The 23,099-nt window shown below is 36.2% G+C and overlaps 3 protein-coding genes across 11 annotated transcripts; all 3 read right to left on the bottom strand.

Annotated features, from left to right (window-relative positions):
• Positions 1–3,833: 3,833 nt before the first annotated feature.
• LOC140969818 (uncharacterized) lies at positions 3,834–6,270 on the bottom strand. Its single transcript, XM_073431297.1, has 2 exons — positions 6,031–6,270; positions 3,834–5,619 (listed from the first exon to the last, which is right to left on the bottom strand). The coding sequence occupies exon 2, from the start codon at positions 5,462–5,464 to the stop codon at positions 4,166–4,168; it is 1,299 nt and encodes a 432-aa protein (XP_073287398.1). The 5' UTR covers positions 5,465–5,619; positions 6,031–6,270; the 3' UTR covers positions 3,834–4,165.
• A 1,265-nt stretch (positions 6,271–7,535) lies between these two features.
• On the bottom strand, positions 7,536–9,854 carry LOC140969781 (uncharacterized). The gene is made up of 4 exons (XM_073431236.1): positions 9,282–9,854; positions 9,012–9,076; positions 8,356–8,441; positions 7,536–8,235 (listed from the first exon to the last, which is right to left on the bottom strand). The coding sequence occupies exons 1-4, from the start codon at positions 9,486–9,488 to the stop codon at positions 7,748–7,750; spliced, it is 846 nt and encodes a 281-aa protein (XP_073287337.1). The 5' UTR covers positions 9,489–9,854; the 3' UTR covers positions 7,536–7,747.
• Positions 9,855–11,799: 1,945 nt separating this feature from the next.
• On the bottom strand, positions 11,800–22,832 carry LOC140969802 (metal tolerance protein C2-like). Of its 9 annotated transcripts, none has more exons than XM_073431267.1 (7): positions 22,473–22,832; positions 22,106–22,246; positions 21,877–21,967; positions 21,678–21,758; positions 12,239–12,702; positions 12,014–12,103; positions 11,800–11,918 (listed from the first exon to the last, which is right to left on the bottom strand). In XM_073431267.1, exons 5-7 carry the CDS (start codon positions 12,287–12,289, stop codon positions 11,826–11,828), a joined length of 234 nt encoding a protein of 77 aa, XP_073287368.1. In that variant the 5' UTR covers positions 12,290–12,702; positions 21,678–21,758; positions 21,877–21,967; positions 22,106–22,246; positions 22,473–22,832; the 3' UTR covers positions 11,800–11,825. The 9 variants fall into 9 exon arrangements, with proteins under 9 accessions (XP_073287368.1, XP_073287370.1, XP_073287371.1 ...); XM_073431269.1 differs by having other exon boundaries at positions 21,678–21,754; XM_073431270.1 differs by having other exon boundaries at positions 21,877–21,916.
• Between the last annotated feature and the right edge of the window lie 267 nt (positions 22,833–23,099).

The following is a 23,099-nucleotide window of genomic DNA, read 5'->3' as shown; positions in this document are numbered from 1 at the left end:
CGTCGAATATTACCGATGTGTTCGATGTCACGTCAACACTCTATTAAAAAAATGTATAAATTGAAAAAAATGCAAGCTAGTGGACTAAGATCGTAGATTGATCCATAACATTACTTAAAACGAAAACATATATAAATTGCACGAGGAAAAATACAAATTTTCCGTTGTATCTTATAATACAATTATGATGGCTCGAGTGGTCTGTATCTTTATTATTCTTTATGTGACATTTTTCACGAAGGACATGCACGAGATTAATATTTAATGAGACCAATGAATTATTACGCAAAATAAAATGATTTATAATAATTGCAGACAAATTATTATTACAGCAATACAGCTTCTCATCCAAGAACACAACGACTATGGGATCCTTTGATTAAAAATAATATTTCATTTGGGTGTTTCAGGCTTTTCATGTCCTAATTATACTATGATATCATACTAGTTATCATTACAATTATCAGTACCAATCATTCGTGTCGCTGCTCAATCTTTTAATTACCCTGGGATGCTCCTTCTTACAGGCAAAGAACCAGACCAGAAGTTCCAGAACCATACAAATTAATATCCATCCATCTAGTTCATATATACACACATATATACACAGAGACACAAACGTATTTCTGAGTGTAGTGAAATGTAATTAAAATATGTTCCATGCGGTTCTCATTGTAATGGACAAAAAATTATTTCTTTTCATTTTTTTCTTATTATGGACAAATTCACGACTTTAATCTAATAACTTACATATTTTTCTTATATTTAGTCCATTCCATCACTAGAATACTTGAGTAAATGACATATAAAAATGACGTTGTTCCTAAATTACTGACATGATACCGAAAAATGATGACTTGTTTTGTCCCACCTGAATCTTTGGTGAAAAAAAATTAAAAAAAAAAAAAAGCAAGTTGATGAACTAAAACTATATATTAATTGATAATATGACAAAAAATAAAACTATACAGTATTTTCCCTTGAAATCATAAGTTGGTTATTTATATTCATGAATATATTGCAGGCATAATCACAAGCTAGCTAGTATATACTGTGGTGATATGCCTGGGTCATGAGTATTGGATGATCTCGGGTCATGGATCAGGTTATGAGAATTTTTGGACCAATTCAATAATATCCGGGCAAATTAATGTCCGAGACATCATCTCCCCAAGCTACCACAAGCTCGGGCTTCCAGACGAGTTCCCGAGTGATGGCTTTCTACACGGGTTACCTCGATAATAGCACCTCACTCGAGTGCACAAATATGTGATACTTTATCTTTGTAATCATTACTGTCAAATTCGCATGGATTTGACAAAGCGAAAAAGACAGTTTGGCGTGTCAGAAAAGCAGGGTATATGCAACCATTTTGCATAATTAGTAAGTGAGCACTGAAAACAAGGGCATCATTGACTTTCTTTTTATAATTATCAGGTTTGTTTTAACATTAAAAGATTCATTCACTTACATATTGCCTATAACATTTATTACAAAACTCTCCCTATAACCGTTGACTGACTTGAGCGTCGTAGTGGTCACGCCGGAGAATCTTCCGGCGCCCATTAACGTTCTTTCTCTCTTGAAAGTATAGGTCCAAGTGTCCAGGCAACCATCTCCAGCTCAACAACCTTATCCGATGAAATCACCCACCAAGCTCTTACCCAATTCAACCGGTCTTCATCATACTGATATACGTATGGCAGGTACATACACATAATACGTGTGTGTATTATATTTGCTAGAATTAACAATAACAATACGTTAAGGCGAGCAAAGCCTAAACAAGTTGTGTGGTGTAACCAGCATAATTATTAAAGATCCGACACAATTAAGTAGCTAATTATACATGTCCATCGCGGATGGGGAAATGAAGAAAGCATAATGGCGTTAGAATTTGACTAATCATGCAAATTATTGATGCTGTTAACTCATTGACAGGACATTTAATTTCTCATAATAATCAGTAGGGAAGATATGGTATGATGGATTTGTCTTAATTAAGCAATGTTAATGCCTGAACCGGCGCCCAACGAACAACGGCGGCAGCTGTTCGGCCTACCTATCATTTACTATTTGATATAGCTTCATGTTCATGAGTAATGATTTCATTTGAATATCCGATACTTGACTCAAACGAAGAAATGTATGGAAGAGATTGTTTTATTTTATTAAATAAATGAGTAATCGAGTATGAATAATTGATGTAATAAAAATAAATCGTTAGATCTAGAAATTTTACATACAACTTACGTCGACATACTTTCTTTTAATACAAATTCCTCGAAGTTACTTGTGTTTTACTAGCCAAAATCTTCACTGCCTTCTAATAAACTTGGTTATTATGTTCACGCCATTACTCAAAAATTCAATCTTGGAAAAATCTAAAAATTTAGAACACAAATTACTCGAGAATTATGTACTTTATAAATTCTAATAAATAGGGAAATCATAGGATTCAATTGTATGTATCGTCCCTACTCTTTCCTTTGATCGGGAAGGGAATCAACTATGCAGCTGTCCCACATTGAAAGAAGAACGTTAGCAATTAACAGCACGCTGGGCTCAGTAGCGTGGGCTTGAGAGCGAGGGTATAATTCTGATTGGACATTGAGTTGGCCCAATTGGCTGAACTTATGGTAACTATGTTCTGGCCCGCCCGTTCCAAGTGATAAGTATATCCTCGTGGGCTTTGCGAAAGCCGGGACCACGTGGGTTTTAGAGAGGAGGGGACTACGTGAGACTGGTTTCACAGAAACAGCTAGGGATGACAATGGATAGGGTATGGATCGGATTTGATACCTCTATCTCCATACTTATTTATTAAATTCATCCCCATACCCATCGGGTATTGAATTTCATCCCCATACCCATCGGATTATCGAATACTCATAGCCTACCCAAATACCCAATTATCATATACAATTGAATTTTTTCAAATTTAAATTGGAAGTTATAAATATTTAAAAAATTATTTAAATGAATAATAAGAAAAATTATTCACGCTTTATAATAAGTGTGTGTGTGTGTGTATATATATATAATGAAGTTTTATATATTTTCTTCTCTTTTAATATACAAAGCATTGTTTTCTTTAATTTTCAAATTTATGATTATATGTATTGAAAACTCCGAAAATCGGTGGATTGACTGATGAATCTTTAATATAAATAAATATAATTACTATATATACACATATATACATACATATATATATATTTATATATATATTAATTTAAACTGGTATTCGGGTCGGGTGTGGGTCGGATTATATGAAACCCGGCTCCATACCCGAACCCGAAAATACCCATACCCGATTACCCAATTATTTAATCGGGTCTAAAAATCTCTCCATACCCTTTTCTATTCGGGTCGGATATCGGATCCTCCGACGGGTTCGGAGGAAATTGCCATCCCTGTAAACAGAGATAACCTCCTTCTCCTGTCAGTTGATTAACGGGCCGGTGTTGTCTAGGCCCATTAACGCTCAATGTGTCAGCCCTAATTGAACAATCACCTTTTTCATTTTATTTTTTTATTGTTAAACTTTTATTTAATTATCATATTTTTATTTAATTACCAACATGGACCTATAAACTTGGTAAATTCAAGCGATTTCGGCTCAATGACTCTTCTCCTATTTTTTCTTTGTAATTTACTCTTTGGCTAAGGAAGCTAGGCCGTTTAAAACGTTCCTCGAAAAACATGTACACAGATGAAAGTTATGACTTCATTATTATTCATAAAAAAATTTAAAACCCCAACAATTCAGTCAAAAATACCAACCACATTCCCATACATCAATTTTCCTTCTCTAAGAAATCAAAAAATCATTCAGGCAAGAATTCAGACTAAATTTGCTTGGGCACAAAAAACCATATAAATTTGTAATGGTTATTTCAGGTGCAACTAAAATGAATCCAACTAAGTCGGCCCCATTCCACAATTTATACATGCTACATCGATCAAGCAAAGTTCTACCTTAAAGCTATAGCAATCAAAATTTGGTGGGTTAAGACAGTTCCAACCTCAATAAAACTCAAATTTACACCAACAAAGGATCAAATACCACATGTAGTAGGAGTACCTATGGGGTGCTGTCCGTTTAAACACACGAGTTTCAGGGTTTTACTCGCTCTGAGTCGAAAGCATAGATCATCTCGTATCAATTTAGTCTCCTCCTCCTAGGTGCACGGGAATCTCCGGTATCCAAGTCAGAAATCCTTGAAGAATTGTTTCTTCTTCTTGAAGACGAAGTAGAGAGGGATACCGTGGAGTCAATTTCAATAGCATTATCAACCGTCTGACTCTCAGAGTGTATAACAGCGGCAATGCTCGATAACGAATCCCTATCATCAGCAGGTGGAGGCAGTTCTTGATTTATGTCTACCGGATGGTCGTGAAAGTAAGATTCTACTAACCTCTCAGCAGCCAGACTCTCAGCTGAGTTTATTACAGATGTAAGATTCAACAATGCAGCAGCTGGATGTGAATTTGACCTACGAAGTAAAAATGATGAAAGCCGGTGACTATCCCTCACCTCGTAATCAGTTGGACTGCTTTCCCTCAAGTCAATTAAGTCCTCAGATGGAAGAACAGGGACATGAGTTTGTTCCCTTCGCATTCCTCTTGAAGTTAGAATTCGGTTAAGTAACGAGTTACTTCTCTCAGGTGAGTCGTGAGGATCATCAATATTTCGTGGCTGCGCTTGGGAAAATTCCCGATTAAGCTCGAATGTACTTCCAAGTCGTCGAATCATTTCCTCCATGGGGATAGTGAATGCTGTCCTCTGAATAGCTTGCCTCCAGCTCTCAACCCGCCGTGCTTGGGGCCGTAGAGGAATCTTCAGGCTAGAATCCACACTTGTCTCCCTTGTGCAATTTCCCCGGCCATATATCGGAGTCAGATTTTTAACCGTCACCTCTCCCTTGCAAACAGGACATTCCTTTGCATCTGAATGATGATGTAGCCACCGGTATAGACAAGGCCAGCAAAATAAGTGACCGCAGCAAGTAACTACAGGGTCCTTCGCCAAATCCAAACATATATTGCAATCGAAAAAGCTTCCGTCATCACCATCATTTTTCCCACAACCTTCCTTCTTACTCAGACCTCCATCTTCCAAACAATCAATGCCATTCTCAGACACTTTGGCAGGCCCAATAGACCTTTCATCTGCTGCGACACTACCCTCACCAGTATGCTGTTCAATCCCCCCACTTAATTCGAGGGCAAGATTCCTAGTTTCAGGCGGAATAGGAACTTGCCTCCACAAGGACCGCCACCTTTGACTCCTTTGCCTAACTGCACCCCTTACCCTATGAACAGGACCATCTAACCAATCCTCCAAGTTCATAGAAACATATGGATAAGATCCTGATCCAGGTGCACTATCATAACTTGAATTATCAAGAGGCCCCAAATTGAGATCGAGATTTCTTGAACTTGGATTCTCATCAGCCATCTAAAAAATCGATAAAACCCAAACTATAGCCAAAGCCCAACCTTCAAAACAGGACTTTAGGGTTTATGCCCCAAAAAACAAAATCTCACAATTTTCTCCAACAAAAAAAGGCTGGCAACCTAATTGAAGTCGTTGAGCAAAAATATCTACCGTCACTGAAAAATTAAACCCAGTTTGTTTTAGCCTAAAAAGAATCTAAATCCAACTTTAAACGACAAAGCACTAGAGAAGTAAAATCAAGAATCAGTTCCAGTCAACCGAAGAACCCCAGCTTTTCAGGACAGTCAAACAAATAAAAAAAACCACAACTTTATCATTGAAAAAAGGGCAAAGGGTGAAAGAAACAATCACAAAGATTTTAAGCAAAATATCTGAATTTCAAAATCTAAACTCAAGATACGTCTTAATAACTGCTCCACGCTGAAAACCAAAGCAAGGGTTTTCATCTTTACGGAGACAAAAGCCGCAAAAGATACCAAGACTCAAACTTTACACTCCAAATGCATATATCGTAAAACAACGTGTACAATAACAAAATAACGAGTTACAGGAAGAGGGATAGACACCTCTGGAAAGCGAAATTTGTATTTTTCAGCTGAGAAGCAAAATGGAGGAATTAGGGTTGCGGATTAAGCTGGGAAATGAATATCCAATAGATTTTTCTCTCCATCTTCCGAGTGAAGAGCGAGAGAATAGGGATCTGGGAGTGGGATTGATAAGAAATGCTGTGTGAATTGGGTTCAATCAACTCAGAAAGCTATGGCAGGAAAGAAATGAGAGAAAACATTCTGTCTAATTTTCGGAGAAGCGGGACCGTGTAGCGGGGACCAGACCACAGCCCATCACAGATATTCGGACATTTGGGTCAAATTAATTGGGCCATTTTTTGTGAATGGACCTATGAGCGAAGTCAAGTCAAACATATTTACTAAGTTTCGAAACACATTTCACTTTTCTCTTTTTGTGTTATTCCTCTGCACACCAGTATATAATTATATACAGAATCGTTGCATTTATTTACATATAATAATAATTAATAAAGTAATATTTTCTTAAAAAAATGTAACTGAAGCCTAAATTTTCGTTGCTATTTCAATTTCAAGAAAATTGTAAATTTGGTCGACGCCAAATCTTGATTAAAATCCTGTGAGTCCAGCCCAGACATGCCTTATAAAATATCCATATTAATTCCTTAAGTTTTAGAATATGTATTATTGAACAACTAAATTTTCCCTTCTTCCTCTTCCATACATCATGTACGTAGTATCTTCTTGGATCTAAAACCTAAGAAAAATCCCTTCGTTTCGGATTTGAATCGAGAATATAAAGAAATCAGTAGTAGCCACAGCCACAACAGCATCAAAACGCTGGATTTATCCAACGACGTTTTGATGTTGTTGCTGCTGTCGCCACTTTCTGCTTTCTTCTTTGTATATATATGTGTTCAAGATTGATCAACAGATCAAGAAACGTCGGTAAGTTTTCATAGTTTGATTACGATTTTATTTATATATATATCTCTTGAGTTTCTTTCATGTTTTTTCAAGATTGTCTCTTGCAAGATATGTAGTCCGTGTTCGATTAATCGATCAGGAGAATATATATTATTGCTTGATTGTTTAATTAAAAAGAAAAGAAGAGAATTCTTAATCGCCGTAGATATCTGTCCGTGTAAATGTATACTCTTGTTTGATTGTTCTTCATGCATGCTTTTCTTATTCAGATATTAATTATTTGTAGCCATGCAGATGCGTGTTTACTGTATCTATGTTTCTTGATGAATCTTTTCATTTATTCACGGGGAACATAGTTTTTTTTTTATTATTGTTGTTTTGTTTTTATCACTGGAGTCGTATATAGCCTAGCTAGCTCATTTACAAAACCCAAGAAAATAGAGACGCGCAAAACCGGCTCTTAAATCTTAATCAGACATGAGTACACATACACACGAAAAAATATTAAGCACACTTATGTGAGCATCGATAAAATGTCATTCACCTATTAATTTGTTTGATAAAATGGGCAAGGATACTGATGAAAATCTTGACCTCGTAAACAAATTAAAAAAAAATTACACAGACATCAAGTAATCATTTAATACATAAAAATTATAAACACATACACACTGATCCAAGTATCTTGAAACATTCTATAGAGGATATAGCACCATGTTCATTTTGGCTGTTCTGTGAAATATATGAATCACAAGCATGAGCATACGTCCCAACACATGCATAACTAATCATCATCATTTGAAATAGAATCACACTCGTCCTCCATGCATTAAACTTGGCTTAGCAAGCTGCTTATTGATCTAGCTTTCACCACGCCAACTTTAGTCCTTCTCTTCGTAACCATCGATGGTTGCGGCAGCCCCAAGTCTCTACTGTTCAAGGGATGTGCACCACTGCTATGATCCACCTCATGGCGCTGGCGCACACTACTCATGCTTCTAACCCTCCCTTTGCCTAAATGATGCTCACACAAGGCGTATCCGACGAGTGTAGGCTGACAGCACCGCCACCCCCGCCCATTAACACGGCTGCAGCGCGAGCCCTCCACGATCACATTCCCTCTTTTACTCTTCTTTGCGCTAGCAGCAGTTGAACAGTGGTTAATATTATGAGCTACATATTGATGAGTTTGAGTACTTAAGTCACATTTCTTGTTAGTTTTGGACTTCATTCTTGCAATCGTTTCTGTTTCCTCCTTTGGGCTTCTTTCAAAACTCCCTCTCCTCTTCTTCAACGGGACAAGTACCTTAGTATCCCCTTCACGCCAATACCCCATGTGATCAAAATAAATAATATAGCACAAAACATACAAATAACATGAAAAATAATGATAATATGGTCTGTTAAATTTGATATGTAGTATATATATATATATACCTTTTTCAGCAGCAGAAGAAGAAGATGGCCGCATAAAAGTATTTTTGGTAAATTCTTCCTCATATGGAATGTTATTTAAATTTCCCCTGAAAGTTATGAGCGTTGAATAAGGATGATTTGGTTGACAAATAAGTAATCAATGCAACAAATACATAGTAGCATGGAAAATAATGTTATAAAGAAAATGAGCTTGGGACCAGCATGTATCCCCATGCTAACATGCACCACATGGGGGCACTATTTGTTCCCATTATATAGAGAAGAAATAATGAAATAAGTTGAGTTCCATATAGATAGATACAGGCTAGTGTATCTAGATTGGATGGGATGGAAGGGTAACCATAGTTGATTAAACAAAACACCATCAAAACATACAGTTTCTCCACTTGCAGTAAGCATTTTTTACTAGGGTTGAACTAGATATACATCATAATACCCCACACCCACACGCACACGCACACGCACACGACCCTTTTCACCTTTCTCAGTTTTTACTGGGCTACTAGCTAGAAATTAATTTTTAAGGTTTAAATTAGTGACATAATTGATTTTTTCCCCTTTCTTTTTTGTGTTCTTTACCGGCTATAAGAATTCATGAAAGAAGAGAATTACAACAAAAAATTTGCAGTTACTTTTCTTTTCGTTATTTTAATCACCTGATACCATTGGTAGCACGCTTCATCTTCTGTTCCTCTCTCCATTTCTCATCATCCCCAGATTCCTAGAGGAAAAGAGAGGCAGTGACTAAAAATATTGAAATAAGTCTTAATACGTATGCTTCCTTATTCGCACCCGAGTGCAAGAACTCTTGGTGCAAGGTGCAAACTTGTAACTATAACCCCCCAAAAAAAATTGTAAATCTCAGTCTTTGTACGTTGAACAAGTCTCGGTATCTAAAATAGATGTTTTCTCTAAAAAGTCTTTACCTTTAGCTTCATCCTCTCCCCATTATTATCGTCTTGAGGTTGAGCCCATCTGGTATTACTGTTACCCGTCGCCATAATTTTATCGGACGGCTGTCTAGGAGGATCAGAGGTCTGCGCAGCCTCTGATTTCGGTTGCGTCGCCGTTGACTGGCTGAGATGGAGATCTGAGGCAGCAGATGGCTGCGGAAAACGCTTCCTGATCCTCATTGTTCACAGATTAAACCGTGAATTTGACTACAGCTACGCACAAAGAAGTTAATGCTGTAGAAGAAAGGGGGTAATCAAGAAGCGAACGAGTGTTCAAAGACGAAGTCTTTGGGAGAGAAAGAGATCATAAAAAATACATGTCCCGCAAGAAAAATGGTAGCTTTAGGATGCCTCTCCCTCTCTCTTTCCATATGTGCTGTTTTGTGCGTTTCTCTCTCTTGACCTTTATTTGTTGCACCACACACATGAGGAGTGGATGTGTGTGTGTATGTCCAAAGGGTAAAATATAATTGTTGGTGGTGGCGCGTGCGAAAGAGAGTTGCGGGTCCGGTGGGGGGTGGCTGCGTGGAGTGTCCAAGTGTGTACGGAAAAACAGTTTTTACGATGCCAGCTATTGATTACGTGCAGTTTGATTAGGTTTGGCGTTTAGAAGGGATCGGTTTTAGTTATTTTATCGATTAATTCAGAGTATATATGAATCGGTGTGGTTCGATACTTCACTTTATTTATTTTGATAAATTTATATCATTTTTTTTAAAAAAAATTTGACATAAATCAAATTTATGCATGTCATTCTTCACTATATATATGATTAAGTGTGAGACTCTTAGAGTAAATACTTTAGAGGACACCAAAATATTTAATTCCATAATTATCGTTCTTACCGTATTGAAAACCTACTCAAGTCACCCCATATTTTATATAGAAAAAAAATCTAAATAAAACTTCAATTTTAAATCGAATAACTCTTCTAAATTGAAAATAATTTGGTCTCAATTGTTTAGTATTATTTAATCAAATTAAAAATAATAATAACACATTTAACGCGTGTACATCATTTACTAGTTTTATTATATATTTTTTATATAAATTATGTTTTGCTGAGAGAGGCTATGATGCTTTTATCATATCTTTCGTTTCAATCAGCAATCAAAACATTCGTATCGTGTGAGTCAAATCGTTGCTGTTTTTTTTTCGAAATGAAGATTAAATTTTAAGAATTTTTTTTAAGATATTATTTTATTATCAATTAGGTATGCTAATATGTGATTCATTTTTCACATATGGTAAGCGACTCGGCTTAAAATCCAATTTATATGTAATTTTTTATTTTTCTAGTAAGTTAAGTTATAAAGGCGTGCACGTTATCAAAGCGTGACAACTTTACTGTTATAATACAAACACAAATACAAATTGCCATACCCTATCCTTCAACACATATAAAAAAACTTTGTGACTCGTGCGCAATCTATTTAAGAGGTTAGTGTTTTTAGATTTTAAATTTAGATAAGGAAAATAAAAAAAGTTGATGAATTTGAAATCAATACTTGTTTCTTTAAAAAAAATCTGCAATTTTCACTTTAAAAACAATGAATTATTATTCTGTGAGCGTGAGTACGATTATGGAATTTGTTTGAACTTAGAAAACTTTTTTCTGTGGTAGAAGACTGTTTAAAAGTTTTTTAAACAAATAATACGGAAAAGTTAAATTTTAGAAAAACGCAGAACATTGATTTTGTTTGATAATATCATAACTATTTAACGAACTCGGTAGTAAAGAGATGAATATTATGAAATTTGTTTGAATTTCTTTTTAAAAAAATTTTTTTTTTTGGGTTACATGAGATTTATTTTAAGTACTTTAAGACAAATGTTTTGGAACCCTTTGCTTAGGATTAGATTCTGAATGCGGAATGATGGTGAATACCTCGTCAAATTCACCACAATTCTCAAGTTTGTCACTTGTTTATTCTGAATGTGTTCTTAAGCAGCACCAGAGTCCAATATTCATTTATTGAGAGAACTGCTACACAGAAATTTTAAAATTACCGTTTCATTATCTTTATTAATTGGTTCTTTTTGTGTAGCGTCCTACGTTATTTAAAGCAGAGCTCACCTATATTAGACATAACAAAAACTCATCGTAGACGACCTCACGAGTCAATTTTACGAAATTGATATTCTATTTGGGTCACTCATAAAAAGTGCCAAAAATATTATTTTTATTGTAAATATAAACGACATTGACCCATGTCTCACAAAAAAAACCTATTAGTTAAGACATATTATACATGATTCCAAAATAGTCTAAATTTGAAAGGACCGATTGTGAGCTCTACCATTCATCCACATGCAACACATGAGAACAATATTGCATAACTCTTGGATACAAATTTCTAGCAGCCAAGTTCCTTGTATGGAAAATGAATACATCCCTCTGTAGTGGTACCATATTCTCAAAAACCAAGACTTGCTCAACACAACGGACTAGTTTTCGCAACCATGAAGTTACTGCTACAGAGCAGTGCGTAAAAATTACGAGATGTGGAGAAACTCTTAAACACAATCGATTTGTACCGTCAAATCCTGTATCCCGAGGGTACAGGCCATGGACATACTGGGGTGCTGAACGATCATTTCATTTATCATCTGCGCACAAAATAAGTTGCATAATCAAGATTCAATTAGTTGAGTTATATCCCACATATTAGTATATCAAAGTACTGATGAATAATGAAAAATACCTGCAGTGAAATGAATCCTACAACATGGCCCGGCGCCAATTCCCAGAAGCGGGTCTGAGAGACCTCGGCAATATCATTCCGTGAGGAGACCTGATAACAAATAGCACAAAGTTTTAGCATGAAGTCACTAGCTAGAATCATATGCAACAAATATTTTATCCTTTTTTCCATAATTTCAACAATTCACGTAAAAGAAAGTCAAAAGTTATAATAATGAAATTTTACCTGTCTCCAGCATTTGATCAAGGCGGAAGAAGGAATACTAGGAGATGCCATCTATATCAAAACTCCACCAGTGGTTTTAAAGAGAGGCACGACAAACATAAATACTAAGACGGAAACTAGTCCCAAGCATAAAACTTCAGCATTTTTTACCATGCAGCAAATACAGAGAATAAAACCCTGCAGCAGCATCGTGGGCTTAGAATATAAGCCGTAAATTCACCAAAACTGCAGTAGATTGGATAATTACCCCAGACCAAGCAACCATGACGCTAAAATTAAACCCGTCCTGCGATAAAAAATCGATGCGCAACTTAAGATCCCAGGATAGAATTTTCCAACAGAAGACTATACTCCACAAAAAGATACGGGCAATCGAGAATGGTGTATCTCATTCCTTCGGATAGAGTCAGCAAGAACATGAAGGCAAACTGAGTGGTGATTCATAGCTTCAGCTTTTCTGTATACTGCAAGGAAAACATAATTATATTTTAGTCCAGAAAAATAAATAACTTTGAATTATGACAACAAATATCAAAGGAGGATGGTGTAAGAGAACAGAGCATATGGATTTGTAAATGTAACTCATCAATTAATAAACCAGTAAGAGTCTGAGGTTAGCAATCCTTTCTTTTCAGTATTCACGTATAATCATTAAATATCCCATCCGGAGGAGAAAACCAGTATCACGGGTGTTGAGTAGTCAACACAGTGGAGTTCGTGTCAAAGTAAGTTTTACTGAGGTACATAATAATCGTGCCAACAATAACAGTGTAATAGTGCAGAGCAGCTTCTTGAGTTCCAAAACCAAGATTTAGTTTTACTTCTTGGAAAACCTAAATCTTCTTTTTACTTTGCACCAATTATGTAATACCCCATAATAGGTATATATTTAATTATTATATATTACTAATAATTTTTTATTTATTAAAAATAAAATAACTAATATATTATATTTATATATACACATTCATACATGCATACATGCATACATACCATCATCATAGTTGCTTAACCAACACACCACCTCCCTTCTTGCCCAACCGGTGATCGAGATTTGTTCATCATAGATTGGAGATAAGGCTTGATCATTGCCTATAAAATGCACCCTTCACCTCAGGAATTTCAAGAGTTCTCAGCCTGAATTTTCGAGTTTAAGGAGTGGGTCTAGTATAGGGTGGAGTGGTGAGAGTTTATAGCTCAAAAAGTAGAGAAAAAGGGCCAAAAATATCTTCATATACCCAAAACCCTTCCAAATATTCTATAAAAATTCCACAACACTCTCAACTTACCCAGAAATATACCACAAAAGGAGTTGTCGAATGTCCTTTTCTATCCTACTGACTCCTTATTCATGCCGGTACTACCTTTCCGAAATGATTGAATGCTTCAATGTAACATTCTCATTGTAATATCATCATACTAGATGTGATTCTTATCAAGCTTCCACTGAATGAAGTTTTGGTTAATCATCGAATAAATGAATGAATGATAAGGTGATTGACCAAAACAGAGCCCTGGACAATGGACTTTGGTCTGGAGATTGAGTCAATTCAACAACGTGACTTTGGTCCGGGTATATTAGTTTACTTGGCTCGTTATTCTTTACGAACCATTATTTTTGTACACTCATATAACCGGATGTTGATCCTTTTGTCTATTGTATCATTCTTTCGAATTTGAGTATCATATTTACCTTTATTTAATTCTCACTAAGTCCTTTAAGGCTTAACCTCTCTATTTTTTTTCTTTATCTATTGTAATTTCCAGAGCCAAGTAACCAGGATTTGGATAAAGAAAGAAATGTCGATGTATGATCCGCCAGTTGTTGTCTGGAATAAATTGCTGGAAGGCATAATAAATCATTTAGTCTATGAGTCAGTTTGTCTGAAATGTTTACGTCATTGTCACTCTTACCGTCTATGTTAGTTTGGACATGTTAAACTTTATCGTAATTTACTAGTACGGTACGTTTCGCTTCCGCTAATAAAGTTCTTTAATAGTTCTTATTACTGCCTTTGATACTTCTAAAGAGACAGAATTCTCTTAAGAGGTATTATTAGGGAATGTGGCATTCCTTGAGATTTAGTTTCAAGACAGGGTATCACAGAGGTGGTACCAGAGCCGCATCAGGCTAGGATAGGTTACCTAGAAATGTTAAAAAAAAATAATTATAATTCTTTTAATATATGCTAATCACTAATTATTGTTTCCATAAATTTATTAATTTATCACAGGATGTCCGACTCTACCAGTAGCCAGGGAGGTCATTTAGACACTATTTATGTCCGTACAAATTCCCCGACCTTGACTTTCACACCTGGATATCGAGGTTTATCGTATTATCCCGACCATGTTACTCTTCAGATTGCTGAGGATCATGATAGAGTGAGGGACGCTAGGGCGACCGATCGAGTCCTTTTTGAAGAGGAGATTTATCGTTTAACTCGAGAGAATCAAGACATTAGGAACGAGTTAGCTATTTATAGATGGCACATTGATGCCATGGGGATTCCGGAGTATTATCCCACTCCATTGGATGATGCACTGATGAGACAAATTCCACCCTACAGGGGTGACATAGGTCGAGCGGTGTATGAGAGAGATAGGATGATCTTGAATCTGTCTGAGTTACACATGTTAGTTAATCGAGAGGTGAGAGCCCTGCAGAGAGCAGAGTATTACTCTGAGATTTATTTTGATTATATTCTTACTCAGGTTCGTACTATGAGTAACAAGTTTTTTGACTTGACTTGGTTAGTTTCTCTTCCTCCAAGATGGGCTATACTGGCTCTACCCAAAGCATCTGCCACCACGTTGGCCTTCCCTGGATGGTATAGTATAGAGCAATCATAATCTTCTAAGAATTCCATCCACCGACGTTGCCTCATATTTAACTTCTTTTGAGTAAATAAATACTTCAAACTCTTGTGGTCAGTATAAATGTTAAAGGTCGCACCGTATAAATAATGCCGCCATTTTGCTAGGGCAAATACTATTGCACCCAACTCCAAATCATGAGTCGGATAGTTATTCTCATGAATCTTTAACATTCCTTGAAGCATAGGCAACGACCTTCCCATTTTGCACCAATACACAGCCCAATCCTTCTTTGGAAGCATCAGTGTAAACCGTGAACTCTTCTGTTCTTTCAGGTAGGGTTAAGACCGGGGCGCTAGTAAGCATCTTTTTTAGTACCTGAAAGCTTTCTTCACACCTTTGGTTCCATTGGAACATATTATCTTTGCGAGTAAATTGGGTTAGTGGAGCTGAAATTTTTGCAAAGTCTTGGATGAATCTTCGATAATATCCTGCTAGGCCAAGAAAGCTTCGAACTTCAGTTACATTGCATGGTTGCTTCCACTGCATTATTGCATCTATCTTAGTAGGATCTACTTCAAGACCATTCCCGGAAACTATGTAGCCCAAGAATGTCACCTTATCCAACCAGAACTCACATTTGTTGAGCTTAGCATACAATTGATTTTCCTTTAGTGTTTGGAGAACTGTCCTAAGATGATGTGCATGCTCTTCCTTGCTTTTGGAGTAAACAAAGATGTCGTCAATGAAATGACTACGAATTTGTCTAAATAGGGTTGGAAGACTCGGAACGGCATCACTAAAAATTCGTAGTGACCATACCGAGTGTTAAAAGCAGTCTTGGGTATATCCTCTCGGGTCCGCAGCTGGTAGTATCATTGCCTTAGGTCCAACTTTGAATAAACTTTGGATCCTTGAAGAGCATCGAACAGTTCGTCAAAACGCGGTAGTGGATACTTGTTCTTTATAGTGACATTATTTAGATCTCGATAATCGATGCATAGTCTTAAGGTGTCATCTTTCTTTTTCACAAATAACACCGGGGCTCCCCAAGGTGATGAGCTGGGTTGTATGTATTTTCTGTCAACAAGCTCTTGTAATTGGATCTTTAATTCTTTTAATTCTACAGGTACTATTTGGTATGGGGTCTTGGACTTGGGCATAGCTCCGGGTGATAGCTCGATGGAGAACTCGATCTCTCTTTGCGGAGGCAAGGAATTTATTTCTACCGGAAAAACCTCGGGAAAGTTTTTAACAACAGAGATTTCAGATACCTTAAGTTGATCATGTGGCTTATTGATTAGATAAGCTAGAAATCCCTTCCTTCTTATGATAGCCTGAGCTTTTTTGGCAACTTTTGGTGTTACGGGAAAAGACTCCACCTTGTGGTTTCCAAATTTCGCGTTTCCCAAATTTGAGAGTTTTACTTTTTTGGAATAACAATCTAATTGCGCTTGGTGTCTAAACAACCAGTCCATCCCTAAAATAACATCGTAACCTTGTATAGGGAGCTCAATTAAATCAGCCATATATGTTTCCCATCAATTTCTAGATGACAGTCTTTGTAAAGAACTTCACTAAGTAACTTATCTCCAATTGGTGAACTAACTTCCAGGATATATGGTAGCTTTACAGATGGTGTCTCTAGATGGTGAACAAAAGTGCTAGAAACAAAGGAGTGTGTCGCTCCAGGATCAAATAAAACTTTTCCAGTTTTTGAAAGCAAAAGAATTTTACCTTCAACTACAGTAGTGGGATCGATATCGTCTTCATTTCCTGTGAGTGCAAAAACTCTGGCTGGAATCTTCCGTTTTTGAGCAGTTGGATCTGGTAAAGGTCGAGATTTTTGTGGACATTCTTGAATCTCGTTTCCATATCTCCTCTTCTTTTGGTTATTTTCGGGGAAATTGGGGTTACGGGATCTTTTTTCTTCTTCTTCTCTCTTAAGGAAGTGTTTTGATTTCTGATTCCACTCGTAGAGCTTGGTTGACTGCGATATTATAATCGGTTACTTCAGAGGATAGCGTTGACCAGCGGATCTCTAGTTTTAACCCTTCTACGAACTTTCTCGTCTTCCTTGGTTCGTCTTCCATGAATTGAGGGGCATAGTGGATTAAGCGGTGAAAATCAGCTTCGTACTGAGCTACTGTCATAGATCCTTGAACCAGGTCCATAAACTCCCTTTCTCGAGCGTTTCGTACAACTTGGGTAATATATTTTCCTTTGAATTTTTTTGTAAAGTTCTCCCATGTTCTGGGGGTATTGTTTCGGTTCCACTGATGATCTATGACTCTCCACCAATTGTATGTAGCATCCTCGAATTGGTAGGTAGATAGATTTATTTTTTGTTCATCAGAGAAGTTATAAACGGAAAATATCTTCTTGATCTTGGTCAGCCAAGACTCAGCTTGGGTTGCATCCGGGGTCCCTTGGAACCTTGGAGGATTGAATCGAAAGAAACGCTCAAAGGTCCGATCACCCGTATCTTGGTTCCTTGGTGGATTCTGGCAATACTAAAAGAATTGTTGCATCATCTCGAGCATGTGGCGAGGATTAGGTTCTTCTTGTGGTATGTGTTCCTCTCTATGATGATGATTTTGATATTCTTGGCTCCTCGCTTGGTTGCTTTCATTTGAAGATGCCATCGATTTGCTATAGTGGGAATTTTCTTTCATAAATAAGAATTTGTGCTAATCAATAACACATACCATGATATAATTATCATACCACAAAGGCAGTCATTATTTATAGAGAAAAATCGATTACTACTAGAGAATTTACCATCCAGTCAGAAAAGTTATCACATCAAATAATTTACTAGACCTACTAATACAAGATTCGTTAATTGATAAAAAAAAAATTTTTTCCATGAAAACAATACAACTAATAATCAAAATCTAGAACAACTCCTCAGTGGTAACAGTCGACTTGGAGACGGATGCAACCTTATCATCTGATATCTCGATGATAACATCATTAGCAATATCTCCAAGCAAAGGTAAAGGGTCCTCTCCCCAAAATGGTCCTAGCTGCACTATCAATGGCGGCTCATCAGGAAACTCCTCCGGGTCAGACTCGTACTCGGGGTCTGTCAGCCACCCATCCTCCTCTAAAGCTGGTGGTAATTGGGGTAACTCGGGCTCCTGAAATGGAAGAACTGGTGGATCAGAAAGAGGAACAACTGGTGGGTCAGCAAATGGAATGACTGGTGGATCAACTGGTGGGAAGACTGGTGGATCAACAGCTAAGTGCTCGGTAGGAATGTTTCTAGGTCCTGCTCCATCTCGAAGGTTGGTAATACTTGTTAACATTGGCTCTAACCCATAAATAGCATAGTCGAACATAATACGAACCTGAGCAAGAATATAATCAAAATGAATCTCAGAGTAATACTCTCTTCTCTGCAGGGCTCTCACCTCTCGATTAACTAACCTGTGTAACTCAGACAGACTCAAGATCATCATATCTCTCTCATACACCGCTCGACCTATGTCACCCCTGTAGGGTGGAATCTGTCTCATCAGTGCATCATCCAAGGAAGTGGGATAATACTCCGGAATCCCCATGGCATCAATGTGCCATCTATAAATAGCTAACTGGTTCCTCATGTCTTGATTCTCTCGAGTTAAACGATAAATCTCCTCTTCAAAAAGGACTCAATCAGTCGCCCTAGCGGCCCTCACTCTATCACGATCCTCAGCAATCTGAAGAGTAACATGGTCGGGTTAATACGATAAACCTCGATCTCCATGTGTGAAAGTCAAAGTCGGGGAATCTGTACGGACATAAAAAGTGTCTAAACGACCTCCCTGGCTACTGGTAGAGTCGGACATCCTGTGATAAATTAATAAATTTATGGAAACAATAAATAGTGATTATCATATATTAAAAGAATTATAATTATTATTATTATTTTTTTTAACATTTCTAGGTAACCTATCCTAGCCTGATGCGGCTCTGATACCACCTCTGTGACACCCTATCTTGAAACTAAACATCAAGGAATGCCACATTCCCTAATAATACCTCATAAGATAATTCTGTCTCTTTAGAAGTATCACAGACAGTAATAAGAACTATTAAAGAACTTTATTAGCGGAAACGAAACGTACAAGTACTAGTAAATTACGATAAAGTTTTACATGTCCAAAATAACATAGACGGTAAGAGTGACAATGACGTAAACATTTCAGACAAACTGACTCATAGACTAAATGACTTATTATGCCTTCCAGCAATTTATTCCAGACAACAACTAGCGGATCATACATCGACATTTCTTTCTTTATCCGAATCCTGGTTACCTGGCTCTGGAAATTACAATAGATAAAAAAAAATAGAGAGGTTAAGTCTTTAAGGACTTAGTGAGAATTAAATAAAGGAAAATATTATACTCAAATTCGAAAGAATGATACAATAGACAAAAGAATCAACATCCGGTTATATGAGTATACAAAAATAATAGTTAGTAAAGAATAACGAGCCAAGTGAACTAATATACCCGGACCAAAGTCACGTTATTCAATGGACTCAATCTCCAGACCAAAGTTCGTTGTCCAGGGCTCTGTTTTGGTCAATCACCTTATCATTCAGTCATTCATTCATTTATTCGATGATTAACCAAAACTTCATTCAGTGGAAGCTTGATAATAATCACATCTAGTATGATGATATTACAATGAGAATGTTATATTGAAGCATTCAATCATTTCGGAAAGGTAGTACCGGCATGAATAAGGAGTCAGTAGGATAGAAAAGGACATTCGGGATGGGGCATATTTCATATGCATCAACGCGATTCAAAGATACAAAATTTATGCACAGGCGTAAGAAATCGATAATCCGTAGTGAATATCGTTAAAGAATATAATATATCATATCATAATTTTCAGGCCAAATGCCAAAGGCTATATAGGAAGAACGATAAAAAATTTCCTCACCTTGAGACTTACTATAGATGAGAGTGAGAGTTCCAAGTTCAAGTCAATCCTATTGACCAATGTGATCATCATTAGTATAGTAAACACTTTTCTATATAGATTATCCCTAAATTTTTACCAAAATAAAGAATAGAACTTTATAAACTTTATTTATTGACTAAAAGTTAAAAAATTATTTTATTTATTTATTTAATATTTCTTTGTCAAAAATATCTTTAAAATTTACAATAATTAATATTTGACTTCAAAAATTACAATATTTCCTATAACAACTCTTATTATAATATTAAACGAAAAAAAAATCAAAACAGGCAATATTTGAAATTATTTTATCATTAATCGATATATATAACATTTAATATATAACTCACAAAAATCATAATAAATAACTTGTGAGTCGAACAATTATAAAACTTCATAGCTACTTCCAATTATATATTTTTCAAGTATTGAAGACTATGAACATTTATACAAAGGTTTATATGATTATATAGATAGTATATCATATCCGAAAATCATAGTATTTCTCTTTAAAAATCCACAGTAAATGCAATACTCATCCAAAATTTACAAAACTTGTACAGTAGCCTGGAATCATACCAAGAAACGTTCGGAAAATGAAATTTTCGTTTTTCACCGGCGCGTGTGGTGGCGGCGCGTGACCGGCGTCTGGCCACCACGCGCGGCCCGTATTTCTCCAGTAGATGTAAAAACTTATTTCCTACAACTTTTATGTTTTACTTTTCACTAAATCCTAGCCGAAACATGCCAGAAACGTAAAAGAAACAGTAGCTTATACTCCTACTTTGACCATCGGAAAACACTATTTCCGGTGCCGATTCCGGGAAACTACTGACATGGGTGGGAACTATGACACACAATGAACAACTTTCATGCTTGGACTAAGGTATAATACGATCAAGAAAAGTACGAAAAATGGGAGTGAAAACAGTACGTGAAAAATGAGTTTTTCGGCACTATTCTCTTCCCGGACAGTAGCGATTTCTGAATTTTAACGAAAAATCAGCTGATGATTTTTCGACACCTCCTTTTGTGGTATATTTCTGAGTAAGTTGAGAGTGTTGTGGAATTTTTATAGAATATTTGGAAGGGTTTTGGGTATATAAAGATATTTTTGGCTCATATTCTCTACTTTTTGAGCTATAAACTCTCACCACTCCACCCTATACTAGACCCACTCCTTAAACTCGAAAATTCAGGCTGAGAACTCTTGAAATTCCTGAGGTGAAGGGTGCATTTTATAGGCAATGATCAAGCCTTATCTCCAATCTATGATGAACAAATCTCGATCACCGGTTGGGCAAGAAGGGAGTTGGTGTGTTGGTTAAGCAACTATGATGATGGTATGTAGGTATGTATGCATGTATGAATGTGTATATATAAATATAATTTATTAGTTATTTCATTTTATTTTATTTTTAATAAATAAAAAATTATTAGTAATATATAATAATTAAATATATACCTAATTATGGGGTATTACATCGTGAGTTTTTAATCACCTGATCCCACCATAGGTAGACACACAAAAATCTGCATGGATAACAGTAAATGTTTCTTATTCTAAGCAATAACAAACTGCATGAGGATGAGATGGAAAGAAATCAAGAAATCCAGAGTTTTGATATAAATTAAAAGACTGCCATCAAATACCAACTTACTTGTGCTCGGATTCATCTTGTATGAATGTGTGAAGAGCTTCCACAGCTAAGGAGAATGACATAAACAAAAGAAACAGCTGTCTACACAAGCAGTATACATAATCAGTCAGTCACAGATGCAATAGTAAAAACAATTTTCACGCTACAATCAATCTAAGGGATTCAACAATCAACACAAGCTAAATTGTAAAATACTTACAGCATTGGTAAAAGCAGCTAAAACCGCCAATCTTTTATACCTGTTGTAAAACATCTATTTCTCTCAGCTCATATTCTGGAGACAGCCCGTTCTTTATAAAGTAATTAACACGTGTAATTACTTAATTGCATTCGCAGATCAAAATTACACTAAAATTACAGATAACTATAATGATGACATTGCTAAATTTAATAGAATATTTGATCACAAGTAGAAGGGGCAAATCCACCATGGATAAAAACCATCGCCCATGCCTTTACTGACAGCACCTTCCAAACTACAAGATTGTTGAACTCTAGCGCAAGGCAGTGCAAGGTACTACCAAAGTTTGACCAATTCATGTCGTCGATGAATAATTTCCATAGTGTCACTGTGTTAAAGCATGCTGGAATCTAATTCAAGGAGTTCACGTATTTATGCTACACTAAAGAAACAAAAGCGCATTTGTCAAAATCGTGTTTTCACATTTCTTTAACTATCAACACACTGTAAGATCATGAAACAACCATCACGAATCTTACCCATATGTAAATGCACGATCAGGCTTTTTTGGAGAAGCAGCCATGGCAAATAGTGAAAATGATTAGAGGCCGCACCTAAATGTCAAATGAAATGCGTCAGAAACCAAACCTGAAACGCTGAAAAACCATAAATTAGAATACAGTACACAACATAAAGTAAGAAAATATCACATATTTGATTCCATTTGACTTACGAGATGAATTTAAATAACAAAACTGAGATACCTCTACCAAGAATCAAATCCAGCTAATAACATTGAAATTTATTACGTGACTGAACCAACAAATATAAATTGCAACACTGCGGTTGAATTTTATCTTGTTAGGAGATGACACAACGTAATTCAACTTAATATTGCAGATATCTCACCCAAACAAAAGGAAAACGAAAAGAAAAGAAGAGTGAAACAAGTTGAATTCATGTATGTAACCACATTTCTACAAGTTGAATTCATGTATGTAACCACATTTCTATACTAGTCTTTCCATTCAATTCTTGCAAATACAAGAGATCAGAATCCCTTCGAACAGGATAAAAGAAAAATTATGCTTTCATCATCTACCCCATGTCTAACTGGTTACTTGTCAAGTAAAAGGATTTGCGCCTCGTAAAACTAAAACCTTAAACATTCCTAGAAAGCAAGTGCTTAGGAGTGCGAGGGTCCAAGGAAGCGTTCTGATGAAACGAAGGCTGCCCGGAGA

The sequence above is a fragment of the Primulina huaijiensis genome, unplaced genomic scaffold (assembly GCF_012295235.1).
Source record: "Primulina huaijiensis isolate GDHJ02 unplaced genomic scaffold, ASM1229523v2 scaffold42781, whole genome shotgun sequence".
Classification (NCBI taxonomy): Eukaryota; Viridiplantae; Streptophyta; class Magnoliopsida; order Lamiales; family Gesneriaceae; genus Primulina; species Primulina huaijiensis.
The sequence above is the reverse complement of the archived record's forward strand: the minus strand, read 5'-3'. Positions and strand labels throughout refer to the sequence as shown.

Coding starts and splice junctions, on each gene's coding strand:
- LOC140969818 (XM_073431297.1), bottom strand. CDS start 5,464: ATGGCTGATGAGAATCCAAGTTCAAGAAATCTCGATCTCAATTTGGGG.
- LOC140969802 (XM_073431268.1), bottom strand. CDS start 12,289: ATGGCATCTCCTAGTATTCCTTCTTCCGCCTTGATCAAATGCTGGAGA. Junction 12,104..12,238: donor TGATCAAATGCTGGAGACAG/GTAAAATTTCAT, acceptor ATTTGTTATCAG/GTCTCCTCACGGAATGATAT. Junction 11,919..12,013: donor TAGGATTCATTTCACTGCAG/GTATTTTTCATT, acceptor TTTTGTGCGCAG/ATGATAAATGAAATGATCGT.
- LOC140969781 (XM_073431236.1), bottom strand. CDS start 9,488: ATGAGGATCAGGAAGCGTTTTCCGCAGCCATCTGCTGCCTCAGATCTC. Junction 9,077..9,281: donor GGGAGAGGATGAAGCTAAAG/GTAAAGACTTTT, acceptor CTTTTCCTCTAG/GAATCTGGGGATGATGAGAA. Junction 8,236..8,355: donor TTCTTCTGCTGCTGAAAAAG/GTATATATATAT, acceptor ATTGGCGTGAAG/GGGATACTAAGGTACTTGTC.